The 13,645-nt window shown below is 41.5% G+C and overlaps 1 protein-coding gene across 1 annotated transcript; it reads left to right on the forward strand.

Moving 5' to 3' along the window:
- On the forward strand, window positions 1–13,291 carry ACAT1 (acetyl-CoA acetyltransferase 1). Its single transcript, XM_040090497.2, has 12 exons — window positions 1–107; window positions 2,059–2,106; window positions 3,738–3,855; window positions 4,775–4,870; window positions 5,977–6,077; window positions 7,824–7,967; window positions 9,733–9,883; window positions 10,394–10,489; window positions 11,131–11,244; window positions 11,621–11,685; window positions 12,333–12,490; window positions 12,920–13,291. Exons 1-12 carry the CDS (start codon window positions 48–50, stop codon window positions 13,038–13,040), a joined length of 1,272 nt encoding a protein of 423 aa, XP_039946431.1. The 5' UTR covers window positions 1–47; the 3' UTR covers window positions 13,041–13,291.
- The last annotated feature ends 354 nt before the right edge of the window (window positions 13,292–13,645 follow it).

Below are 13,645 nucleotides of genomic sequence, written 5' to 3' on the forward strand. Positions count from 1 at the left end.
GTGGGGTAGGCGGCGGCGGTGAAGGTGACGGGGGCACCGGCGGGAACATGGCGGCGGCAGCGGGGGCGATGCTGAGCGGGCGGCGGCCGGCCGCGGGGCTGCTGCGGGTGAGGCGACCCCGGGCCCAGCTTTCCCTTCTCCTTCCCTGCGCAGCCCCGGCCCCGTCGCCGGGCCCGGAAAGGCTCGGCCAAGGTCAGGCCGCCCCTGCGGCGGGGCGGCGGTTGGGCCCCCTCCCCTCACGCCTGCGAAAACCCCCCGGCCCGGGAGGCAGCTGAGCGGGGGGAGCGGGTCCCGGGCCCGGTGGGGCGTGAAGGGTGGAGCCGCTGGTCGGTGAGGGGCGGCCTCTCTCGCCCCCGCAGCCGCGGGCCCCACACTAAGCCCGGCGGGACCTTTATCCGCGATCCTGAGCGCGGCTTTTTCCGCTGTCAGCGCCGGGAGTGCCGCGGCTGCCGAGCCCCGTCCGGCACCCGCTGCAGCCATAGGGATGTCCCAGCCGGGACAGCGCCGGCAGTCGGGTTGGATCCCTCTAATTAAGTAGTGTCAATATAAAACTGCACCTGTAGGCGTTGTTTCTCAGCTGGGCGGTGGGATGCTGCTGCCCACAAAGCCTGTGTGCCTGGCGGCGCTGTTGGGTGCAGGTGCTGGCCGTGCCTGCCCTGCCTGGAGCGCTGGCATCCGACACGGCGGCAGCGAGCTGTGCTGGGAAGGAAAGGAGGGCAGGTGGATCGCATCCGGATTGCCATATGCAAAGTGAAGGTGGTATTTTACCAGCTGTGGAAGTGGGGCTTTCTTTCCTTCCTTCCTTGATGACAGAGTATGAACAATCCTAGCAGACGCCAGTTGCACTTGGTAAACAATTGTCTGGTTTGTCCGGTTTAAATTTCAGGCCTTGTGCAGTAAAGGTGGTGTGGTTTTTTTTTTGTTTGTTTTTTTTTTTTTTTTTTAGTATAGGCATTCCTTTTGTTAGGCAGGGATTTTTGTTTGATTTGGCTTAGTTTTGTTTTTTTGATACCAACCCTTGAAAGCACTGCTATTAAAGCCCTGTAAGGGACATAATTATTTTTCAGGGCAAAATTTTATTTGAAACGTTCAGCTGGGTATTATCACCTGAGCTGGGGAGAAAAACAGACAAAGAAAAATCCCCAAACCCCTAAACAAAACAAAAATCAAACAACTAGTTCAAAACAGTAAAAATAATTAGGCTTTTGTTTGTTGAAGGTTGGTAAATGAAGTGGAGAAACAGACAAAATTTTCATGTTGCAGACACAGCCAGAAGGCATTCTCTAATTTATAAAAATGATGTATTTTGGTGTCCTTAAGCAGTTGTTTTTAATTAGTATTCATTTAGCTCTAATTCAGTAATGGCCATAAGTTTCTAGTGTGCTGTAATGGCTAAATTGTCAGAGGAAACGTCTGAAGAAAGTGGTTTAAAGCACTAATGGAAAGATCATTCTGTTAATGTATGAAACAATACCTATAGATGTAATTTTGTATCTTTGCACTGCTTAATTAAATGAAGCTACTGGCTAGTGAATTAGACTGCTCAGATAATCCCATTTTGTTTTATTATTCTATTTTGGTGTGATGTTCTGAATTAGTTATCTTCATTGGTGTTCATGAAACACCAAGGGAATGGAAGCTGTAGGTGCAAACTGCCACTGTTTAAAAAGCAGCGGAGTTCATGATAGGAATGAATGAACCAAAGTCCAGGGAAGCAGACAGGAACTAGTAAGCTTTTCCAAGATAACACCACTCACCCCTGGCTTAGACATTTGCTATAGGTGTACATAACAGACGTGGACAAAATGAATTGGGTATTGTTTTTGAAGGAGTATTTGTTTATTTTTCAGAAAACATTTTATCACAGATGTTATGGTGAGACTGTACTAGACTACACTTCTTTTAAAAGGCATGTTACAAATTTTTTCATATTTTTCAGTGTTTCTTAGATGTTAATTTTTGAAATAATAACTTCTATGAAAATGGGTACATTGCATAATGAAGCATCATGGCATTGGCTATCTTGATATGAGATTCTGAAGACTTTCTTGTTTTCAGGCTCTGAAGTATGCAAGCCGTGGCTATGCATCGCAGCGTACTTTAAATGTAAGTATAAGGCACTATTGCTATTTTAGATTTGTTTGTTAATCACTGACATTTTTAAGGAAATAATCACAAAAAAACTGCTTTAAAGACAATGTCACTTGTGCCCAAGCCACATTTTCCTGCAAAATCTGAGATATAACTCAGATTGCCATTTTTACTTTGAATTGCTAAGTGTGAGATAAAATTAGAAGTGTGTCAGCTGATGTAAGCTTCATGTAACTATCAAGCCAGAATGGGAAAAGACAGCTGATATCAACTGATATAACTGCCATTCAGCCCTTTTCTGTCCACTTCACTGTCTGCTTGTCTAGCCCATACTTCGTTAGCTTCTGTATGAAGATTTTGACAGGAGACAGTGGTGAAAGCCTCACTCTAGTCCAGGTGGACAATATCTGCTCTCTCTTCCTCTACCCAACCAGTCACTTGACTGTAGAAGGCTGGCAGTTTGTCTAAGCATGGCTTCCCCTGGGTGAATCCATGCTAATGACTCCTGATGATTTTCTTGTCCATGTAAATGTTTTTTTAGGATTAGTTGTTTCATCACCTTTCCAGGGATTAAGGTGGGTCTGACTTGCCTCTTGTTCCCTGGGTCCTCTTTCTTACCCTTTTTGAAGATTGGCTTTTCTCCAGTCCTTGGGCACCACTCATAATTGCTGTGACCATTCCAGCATTATTGAAAGTGACCTTAAAAAGTCACCTGCCAGCTCTCACAGAAGTCATGGAGGCATCTGATCAGGGCCCATGGATTTGTGTATGTCCAGCTTGCCCTGACTCATTCCTCTTCCACTAAGGATACATCTTCCTTGCTCCACCCTTCCCCCAGTTTCTAGAGCCTGGGATTCCTGAAGGCTGCCTTAGTACTGAAGCCTGAGGCAAAGAAGGCATTCGGTGCTTCAGCCTTGTCCTTTTCACCATGTCCTCTGCTCAAATCAGCAGCAGGCCAATATCTTCCTTGCTTCTTCGGTGCTCATGGAAGCCCTTCCTGTTGCCTTTGACACCTCTTGCCAGATTCAGTTTTTGGCTTTCATAACCTCATCCCTGCATGCTCAGAGTGTGTGCCAGATTCTCTGTCCCCATTTCCATTTCCTGTATGGTTCATTTTTGTGTGTGAGTTTTGACGTCCATTCTGGCATTTCTACCCAACTTACTGCTGTTGGAATGGATTGCTCTGGAGCCTGGAGGGGGTAATCCTTGAATACAGCCAGCTTTCTTTGATGCCCTTTTGCTCCAGGATGGTCAAGATTCTTGCAAACATCATTAATTCCAAGGCTGAGCTCAATGCACTCCACCTGTTCTGTCCCATAAAGCTCGAGGCCTCTCCTCTCTCCCCTTGCCTTGTCTTCGTGGCCTGTCCTTCCTGGAGAGCCCTTATCCCTGCATGGCAGCACTCCAGCCATGTGAGCCATCTCACCACAGCTCCATGATCCTAAAGTTGTGTGCTGCAGCTGCATGCTGATCTCCTTATATTTACTCCATGCATCAGTAAAGATTTTAGTGCTCTGAAACACTTGCAGGATGAAAGAGAAGCTGTGACATCAATGAAATAATAAGTAGATACTTTTAAAAAATATTGGGATGTGTGTGCAATTGTGACAGAGCTTGTGACTTGTCCTCTGTTCTTCTGCACTTAGGAGGTGGTGATAGCAAGTGCTGTAAGGACACCTATTGGATCTTTCCAAGGGTCTCTTTCATCACTGCCAGCCACTAAACTTGGTTCCATTGCAATTAAGGGAGCAATTGACAGAGCAGGTATGTATACACATTTTTTTTTTTCCTGTGACAAAGAAAATCTCAAGTGGCTCAGTGTCTTTTCAATGGCTTGGTAAGGAAAAATCCTGCAAAAAAAATGTCCTGGGTTTTTTGCTCCTGTGGCACTTTTAAGTCTATGCACAAAAGCCATTTAAGTGATGTTGGCTGTCAAGCTTTGGTTCAATATGAATTAAGTGCTGCTTCTAGGAGCAGAACATAGCCTAGGGGTATCTGTGCTAGTCCAGATGTGATTGAACATGGTAGTTGGTTTTTTGGGATGGATTTTTATAATGTGTGAGCTGATGCAAAGGCACCTTGCTGCTGAGAACAGTGGCCTTCCATTTCCCTGCCCATTTTTTATGTGGGCACATGTACTTGAAGGACAGTCTTGTCAGCCTTTTGATGGGTTCAATTGCGCAAAAAAAGGTTTTTTTAGGGGAGAGGAGGGTTAATACTACAGGAACTTGGACACCAGAGCTATTGCAAGAGATGCAGCAGGAGAGCAGACCTCTCCTCTCTGGTGGCAGCTTGCTGTGGCCTTGGCTTGCCCTTGCTAAACAACCAAAACTGTCTTTAGACATGATTCTAGCACAAAAAAAGTTTTGTGCATTTAACTATCCATGAAAATTGAGCTTCTTAGGTGACTAGTGAGACTTGGAAATGTTGACTTCAGTGAAATAAATGCAGCTTGTTCTGCAGGGTGATAGGTGATAGGGTCCAGAAGGGACCCCCTTCTGGAGGGGTCACCAGTTCACCATACTCCATGAATATGAGGGCAGAGATCTGGAATGCCCCCACAGGGGCCTTGGTTCTGTTAGCACATGGGTTGGATGTGGCAAGTTGCATTAGTCTTTGATAGAAAACTTCAGTGGGCACCTTTGTCAAAAGGATCCTGAATCAAAACAATTTTGTTTTGTAGGAATCCCTGCGGAAGAAGTGAAAGAGGCCTATATGGGCAATGTCCTGCAGGCTGGACAGGGACAAGCTCCAACAAGACAAGCAGTCTTGGGTGCAGGTATTCCTTCTCTTGACACTGGGGTTGAGGGTTTTCTGTCTTGGTGTAGCCGGAATCTGTTGGTCTGTGAGTTAAAGCAGAGTGGTGGGCAGCCCTTTGTCAGGACAGTCTGTGGATGCTTTTTTCCCTGTGATGGGAGAGAGGGTGTGTGTTGCACTTTGTGCAAGTGGGATGTTACTGCCTACAGTGTTTGCAGTACTGGAGACCAGGCTGGTAATTCCACAGTATTTTTACATTAATGATGGATGCTGCTCTGGATCTTTCACAGAACAGACTTTTTTTTCCTTCGGTACTTCATTATTCTTACTGGATAAGGAATCAGTGAGTTTCCTTCATCTCATGAGTGTGTACAACTCATCTTCCTGTGGAGTCTGGAGCTGACACTGGAAGAATTCACTGTATAATGTTAGTTGTAACATCAAAGTTATTGGGATGCAGAAATTATTTTCTCCCTTTTTCTCTGGGGGTGGCATTCCATACCTTAGTGTGTCTCTAGGAAAGCCTGTAGGTCAGGGAAGAGCTGTGTACTTTCTTGGATCTGTTCCTGTACTTTTCTGAAGGAGAAGGAACTACTTCCATGTTAGGCAAAGTGATAAATATGACTCTTTTCTTGAGTTTCATTGTGTCTTGAGTTGGAAGGGACCTTAAAGATCTCATTCCAATGCCCCTGCTGTGGGCAAGGACACCTTCCATTAGACCAGGGTGCTCAGAACCCTGTCCAGCCTTGCCTGGGGTCTGTCTTGTTACCAGTTACTAAATTCCGCAGCTTATTTATGCTTTTGCAGCCTTGGTTGCTGCTTAGAGGTAGGGATCAGGGTTTTGGGGACAGGAACATTTCTGGAGTCCCTTCCTTGATCTTCCATTTCCTTGCCTTTCTTCTTATCACAAGTGAGTTGTTGGACAGGCAGAAGCAACAGGGGTCTCCAGGAAGGATGGTAACAATGGATAAGCGTAGATAAATTGCCCTGGCAGGCGAAATAATGCAAGCTGGACATCCTGGGCTTAGATAAAAAAATGTGTGCCATATGAAATGTTGCTGAAACACCACTAAAATACTACAGTCTACCCTTCAAATAACAGCTGTACAAACAACTTCTTTGACTCAGGTCTGCCAATTGCCACTCCTTCCACAACTGTCAATAAAGTATGTGCTTCAGGAATGAAATCAATCATGATGGCAGCACAAAGCCTGATGTGTGGGAGTCAGGTATGTGGATTTTGTGCTGTTCTATGGAAAAAACCACATAGTTAATGTTGTAAATCCTGTCCTACCAATGACCATGCTCTTTGATTTGGGATTGTGTCTTGGCTTGGGGTAATAAAGCTAATTAGCAAGGGTTTGTGTTGTTTTGTTTATGCAACCCTAATTTCATAGTCGTTTAAGTATGTTTGAGTTCAAAACAGAAAAGAAAGTAAATACTATAGTTGGAGAATTCAGACATGTTTTTAGAGCTGAATAAACAAGTTGGACTGTTTGGGAGTATTTACATCATCTCTCTACTGCTCTACCCCCACCCCACCTACCAGTCCAGTCTCCAAAATATAATTAAGGGAATTTTCAGGCTTTCAGTTTTGAAAAGGTGTGAAGAAATTCTTATAGACTTAGTTTTTGATTACTTGATGTTCAGAGGGTGTTAACATTTAAATGAATTAAGTACACATATTCAAGCAATGTTGTTTCCAAGCACACTAAAGATCTTTCAGGCTTTTTTATTGTTTTAGAAGAAGTGGAATTTATTGTTGCTGAATAAGCTTTTCCATTAAAGAGCTTGATGAAGGAGAATTGCTCATCTCTGTCAAATTTCTTACAAGATTTTCTATACAATGGGAAAATTTCTGTCACTTAATGGGAGGATAGGAGAAATCATAATTTTCAGTAATCCATTAAATGCTGTGCAGCAAAGAGTGTGGGAGAAGTGTGAATGTGAAGAAAGACATTTCAGTTTTGTTTTTAATTCCACACACAAAGCATTTTGGCAGCATCTTTGGTCCTCTGAAGTGAAAATATCATCAGTTCAATTATATATATTTTTGGCTTTGAAAGTAAGTAGCTCATAAGCGAGGAATGCTTTTGTGTATGGGTTTAGAACAAAAGTAAAGTATTTAAGTTTTGTTGTGCCGTCTGTGGAAATCACGGTGTAACTGGAGTTAAGCAACTGCTTTATTGCTTTGGCCTTGCTCTGCAGAAAACAGTGCTTTGTCTGGGGCCTGCTGAAGTTTATGGAAATCTTGTCACCAGACTTTGAACCAAGCCCAGCCTGTCTTTGTCAACAGCTACATTTGGATTTAGTCACTTATATCCAATGACTTCATGAGGGTGGTTGTGCCTTTGGTTGGTTTGACAGATGTAGGCCATGAGCTCTGAATAGAGCTGGAGTTTTCAGCTGAATTAATCATACAAGCTGTGCTGCCAGTCTCAGCCAGTTATTAATCTCTTAGAGCTATAAATTATGGGGGGGTTGGTATTGGTTTGTTTTTCCTGGCTGTGAGCTGTGAGGTATCTGTGGTATGACCGTCAGTGATGGTTCCCAGTGGCTTGAGTCAGTGTACACCATTGTATAAACAATTGTATTGGCTCTCTCTCCAGGTCTTTCACTTTATGGAATTGAAATGCCAGGGTCTCCTGTTCCTCTGATCTGCTGCTGCTTCTTCCATATATCTACTGCCTTTCCAATATGTCTTTTCAATAGTTTTGTCTCCAGCCTTCTTTCTTTTCTTTATTACTTCTTGTCATATTTCTGCCAGGGTGGATTAACTACCTTCAGTTGTTCCTGTTGTTTGCTTTTTAAATGCTTAAAGGTTTTGTTTTTTGGGTTTTTTTTTTCCTCTTTCTCTAAGACTCCTCAGAAATACAAAATGCCCATGCTTAAGGTTTTTCTGATATTGTTGCTACAAGAAGTCATAGAGAACACACTGCATGATTATTAAATTTTATCTTGTTTCCTTTGGTCAGGATGTCATGGTTGCTGGTGGAATGGAGAGCATGTCTAATGTTCCCTACACGATGATCAGAGGGGCAACACCTTACGGAGGAGTAAAGCTGGAAGACCTGATAGTAAAAGATGGGCTGACAGATGCTTACAACCATATCCATATGGTAAATATTCCTGCACAGTGCTCATGTATCAACCATAGAAAGACCTGATGCAGACCTGAAGAGCTTGCTTATAGTTGTTATGAAACTGCTTCATCCAGCAAGCCTGGAAATGAGGAGGGAGAAGTCTTCCATTTCCAGGTTTCTTGCAGTAGCTGTAATGGAGGGACTGGACAGAAGACCAACATTAGCACAGCAGTTGGTCAGTAACTAACGTGTCTCTGCAGTCTGAACAGCCTAAAGCAAGGATTAAGAGAAAAGTTAATTCTGCTCCTGATGGATTGCTGTTGCTCCATCTGAGGGAGGGAGCCATCAAGTTGCCTGGTGTCTTTGAGGATCCCTGCTCTGTAGGATCCAGCAGGCTCATGTTTTTCCCTCCCCCAGAGTACATATCTCCTATCTCCTGTGGGAAGGTTTGAGTCAGCTGGTGTGCTTACTCATCAGCAGGGTAACTTAAATTGGACAAACAAGGGCAAACTTAGGATGGGTGTGGAAAACAACTGATGCAAAGATAGTCAAGAACAATCACTGGGGAAGAAAAGCTTGAAAACAGAGCGGCTACTTTCAGCTTGTGATTATTTCTGACCTTTACCAGTGGTAATTCTCAGCTGTAGCACACTTTTGATTGATCAGTTAGTGTTCTTCCTGGGATACAGGAAAACATGTAATGAGGAATATTTACTGTGATCCATAGATTTGATACGGACCTCACTTTTGTAGGATTGTGGATTTTGGTTGTGGGGATTTTATAGGAATCTGAAGGTTGGCTTTGATAGTTCCTTCATGTGAGAGTAGTTGGTTATAATACACAAAGTTATAATAGATTGGGGCAGTATGTTGGAACCTTTTCTGGTTTTTAAGCAGGTGAAGGTTGCTTAGAAAGCCTTAACAGTCTGTGTGAGAACATACAAGTCCATAGGGTGGCTTTAGGAACTTATCTTGTCTGTGTTTTGGCAGTAGCCTAAGTTGCTGGTGCTTTGAGGTTTGAAGACTTTAAATTCATTCATCACATAGAAGTGAACTTGCTTGTTTGAAGAACTGGAGGGACACAATGCTCTAAAAGGTTTTGTGTTGATTCATTGAGTTTTCTGATGAAATGAGAGGTGGAACAAAACCTCTTCAAGGACAAATCTTTCCAGTTGACTAAATGATTTTTTTTTTTAATTTTGTCATTAGATACTAAGTGTTGATAATGAATTATGAGTGTATAATTACAATCATGATTTGCCTATATATAAAATGTTTTGGTTATTTCATTCTACTTATTTCGTTCCGGTTATTCGAAAAAAAGGTATACATACTTCTATTTCTACAGTTTTTAGAGACTCTGAAAGCCAAGTAAGCCCTGTGTGTTGACCCATTGTAATCCTTGGAATAGGCAAGGTAATAATGGAGTGAAAACACTAGGAAGAGGATGTGAACATGTGGTTCTATAGCTGAATAATGATCTTCAGTCTCTGAAGATGTCAGCCCTAAGCACTTCAGAACTTACTTTTGCATGCAATTTTTAATTGGAGGGAAAAAAAAAAACCTTGTAAACAAAGTTCCTCTATGACTGATCATCTGGATCCAGAAAACATTAGCTACATCTGATGATTATATTTCAAAACCAAAAGTTACTATTTGTTCATGACTGTGTAAATCAGCAATAGACACCAAATATTAGTCACATTCAGTTCTGGAAATCTCTGGTTGAGGTTTTTTTCAGTTGGAATTGTGCTTTACATCTTCAAGAATACCAAACTTACCAGGCCTGGTTTTCTCCAAGGGCAACTGTGCTGAGAACACTGCAAAGAAGTTCACTATTTCCAGAGAGGAGCAAGACACTTACGCCATAGGCTCTTACACCAAGAGCAAAACAGCTTGGGACTCAGGAGTACTGAAAAATGAAATAGTTTCTGTCACTATTTCAAAAAAAGGTATTGTAGGAAGGTGTGATGAGATGAACTGAAAACTGTAACATTGTCTATGTTCAGTGCAAATTGTGTTGTTTAAACATGCAAGTCTCAGGAACATTAACTTTGATCACCTAAGAATTTTCTGTTAGGCAGACTTCCTGGTGAACAGCAGTCAGTGACCTGTCATCTGGTTTTTGGTTTCCAATTTTTCTTCAATGTTACACACCATATCTTCTTTTTTGTCTAAGTGAAAGGTTAGTTATTATAATTTAATTATGGTTTAAGGACATCTATTTGTTTTAATTTACATTAAAGATAAGCTCTTTGTCCTTTTTGTTCAGCCACTGGGAAGTATAAATGGATTTGCTGTAAATAAATTTGATTAAGGAACAACTTTTTTCAGTTTATGTAAGCACCTTTCTTGATGTGCATTTTACATGTATTTGCTTTTTTTTACTGAAATAAGTTACTTATATAAGGCAGTATTTAGTCAACCGTTCTACAGAATACTAAACCAAATCTGAATTTCAGGGAAGCCAGATACAGAGGTGAAAGAAGATGAAGAATACAAACGTGTTGATTTCAGTAAAGTTCCAAAGCTGAAAGCTGTTTTCCAAAAAGAAAACGGTAAATATCATTAAAAGAACTGCTTGATTTTTCTGCCAAGTGCAAGGATGCTTTGTCAGGGTGGGGAGCTGAGCAATAACAGTCCCTTTATTTTTAAATGTCTGCTGAGATAAAGAAACATGCTGCACAACAGCTTGAACTGGCTTGGATTGAAAGATGGTCCAAGAACCTTAAACCAGTGAACACCTCTGCTTGGGACATGGATCTTAAAAAGAGTGACAGAAGGGTTTCAGTTTTGCTGTTGGTGTGGTCTCTGCCAAGTGTAAACTCTTGTTGCTGTGGAGCTGGAGTGGCTTTACAGAATGGTCATTGCTTCCTTAATCTGTAATTGATAAACCTTCCTGGCTAACTCACAGCTGCCTGTCATTCATGACCCTTCCTGAGTTGGAAAAATGCCAGCAGTGCAGCTGCCATGGAAGGTATGATCTAAACTGGCACTGGGATAAGGATACAAATACCAGTGGCTGCATTTGTTTCATCAAATAGATATCAAAACACAACTCATTTTTAGTTAACTCAGCACAATGATTGAGTCTTCATGTTCCATGAAGTCAGGGAAAACCAGTCCTTAACAGGATATACCAGGAGCTGTTTTGCATAACACTTTCACCTCTGTCTAAGGAATGTTTTACCTTTTCTAGGAACAGTTACAGCTGCTAATGCCAGTACACTGAATGATGGAGCAGCTGCTTTGGTGCTGATGACTACAGAGGCAGCCAAGAGACTGAAAGTCAAACCTTTGGCACGGATAGTAGGTAGGATCTTTCTTACCTCTAAGGAAGTCATGGAAAATACTCCCAGACTGGAAAATACTCAAGACTGGGAGTCCTGTTTGGCCGATTACCTGACATTATGGCTGTGTCTTCCCAATACAGTCCTTGAAATTTCAAGTGTTACACCAGCAGACTTTTGACCGTAAACAGAATTTTCTATATGTAATAATAATAAAAATCTGAAAATATTACTGTGTGGCTTATTTAGGGCACTACATTTTAGGTGCATGTATTTCATAGACCATGGTATTCAGAATTTTTCTATCTTGGCAGATTTTGCTGCTTGCATGAAAGGAAATCATGTATGGTAAAAACACAAGGTCTCTCAAAACCTTTTCTGAATTTTTTCTTTTTTCAGCTTTTGCAGATGCTGCTGTTGATCCTATTGACTTTCCAATTGCACCTGCATATGCTGTTCCCAAGGTAAGAATAAAACTGAATGGATTCTGGAAAAAAAAAGAGCAAACTTCCCTAGCATTCCACTGCTGGTTCATACCCTCTCGATGGGTCATCTTGAATTAGGATTGAAATTATAATGATGTCATAAATACAAAGAACTCATGTTTTACAGAGGACCAAGGCTAGAATGCAGATCTTCTGACTTAACAATATTCTCACACCTATTTTAAAAGAGAATATTGTTCTATACTGCTTTTAGCAACTTTGGACATGTTTACACCTTTGAAGTTTTGCAGCTTATACGGCCAAAAGGCAAAATAAGTATGGTTATTCAAGGATAGACTCATTCTAAAAGGAACTGAAGAGAAGTGTATGGTGTGAGGCAGGACTGTGTCAGTTTAAATGGACTCACTGTAGCAGCAGTCTTAGTGTTGTGTGATGGAAATGCATCCTTGACATGGGCTGTTCTCCATTCCTTCTTTGGTGAAAGCTCAAGTTTGTGGTTCAGTTCCTCAGTTTTGCTTTTTTCTATCTGACAAAGAGGTTCCTAAATGTGAATTTGTGAATCAGAGTATGGGCAGCCTGAGTCACTGACTTCAAAATAGACCTATTATTTCTATAATTGTTTTCCTCTTTTTTTCACAGTAGTAATTATTTTGTATTATTTCTAGATTCTAAGTGAGACAGGTCTGAAAAAAGAAGATATTGCAATGTGGGAAATTAATGAAGCGTTCAGTGTTGTGGTGCTGGCCAATATTAAAATGCTGGGCATTGATCCACAGAAAGTAAATATTAATGGAGGTGCTGTCTCTCTTGGACATCCAATAGGGTAAGCAAAATAAGCTCTGGGTTTTGCTCTGCACAGAGGCATTGTCTTCTAGGTAAACAAGTTTTAAGCACCTAGGAGTACGTTTGAATTAAATCATTAATACGGTTTTGATCGTGGGAGATCTGTTCCTTTCTTCGAAAGAGCTTTGCTGCTTGTAGAGGGACTCTGTAATACACAGGCTGACACAGAGGTGATTGCTTTTTCCCCAAAGGAACTTTAATTATACATACACACAAAAACTCCATTTTTAAGAGCCTTTGTGTTTATTCCTCTCTAGCTCCAGTACTTAATCTGTATTGCACTGAACTGCAGACAAAAGGATTGTTTCAGTTTTTTTGTTGGCACTATATTCTGCCAACTGCCCTGTGTAGGTCCAATTAAGAATTTCCATTAAACTAAGCAATGTTCTTTTGTTTTTCTTATCTTTAGAATGTCTGGAGCAAGAATTGTCGTTCACATGGCCCATGCTTTGAAACCAGGACAATATGGTCTTGCAGGAATCTGCAATGGAGGAGGAGGTGCTTCTGCAATACTGATACAGAAGCTGTAGCCCAAGTAGCATCAGAAACACAGCCTTAAATGCTCTCTGATCAAAATTATAAGTGGTAGCTGTTACATCTTATTTATCAATCAGTGGATAAATTCTGTAACTGCTATTCTAAAATTTCCTAAAGCATCCATGATTACCGATCCAGACAAACTGCCCTTTTATTGCTTTATCAGTGGAAGTTTTTATACAGTACAGATAATGTCAAATTTTAGTTTTGGCTTGAAACGTGACAATAAAGAATACTAACTGTGGCTCCCTCTGTCACTGACATACGATTTCTTAAAGGCCCTTGAAAAGGAATTCTCTTGGTAATTCGCAGAGTGCTGTTACTGGAAAGGGCTGTTTTCTCCTAAAACTTATTTGCTTTATTGACAGCAGCTTGGTGCTGAAGATACTTTTTCCTATGAAAGTGAATGGATAATTCACATTTTCTGTAGTACCAGAGTGCCTGAGCTGAAACATTGTGGTGGGTAGTGGATGCCCCAGGCAGGAGTTACATTAGGTCTCAAACAAATTAATTTTAAATGTCACCATCACTATTAAGCATTTTATGCTTAAGACAATTTTTGTGCTTGCCTGCTCTAGTCTCTCTGACAATTGTTATT

The sequence above is a fragment of the Hirundo rustica genome, chromosome 2, assembly GCF_015227805.2.
Source record: "Hirundo rustica isolate bHirRus1 chromosome 2, bHirRus1.pri.v3, whole genome shotgun sequence".
Taxonomy (NCBI): Eukaryota; Metazoa; Chordata; class Aves; order Passeriformes; family Hirundinidae; genus Hirundo; species Hirundo rustica.

Bases quoted from the DNA above. Each gene is read 5' to 3' on its own strand.
- ACAT1 (XM_040090497.2), top strand. From the start codon at position 48: ATGGCGGCGGCAGCGGGGGCGATGCTGAGCGGGCGGCGGCCGGCCGCG. The intron at 108-2,058 runs GTGAGGCGACCC...TCTTGTTTTCAG, and splicing joins CGGCCGCGGGGCTGCTGCGG to GCTCTGAAGTATGCAAGCCG. The intron at 6,078-7,823 runs GTATGTGGATTT...TCCTTTGGTCAG, and splicing joins GCCTGATGTGTGGGAGTCAG to GATGTCATGGTTGCTGGTGG.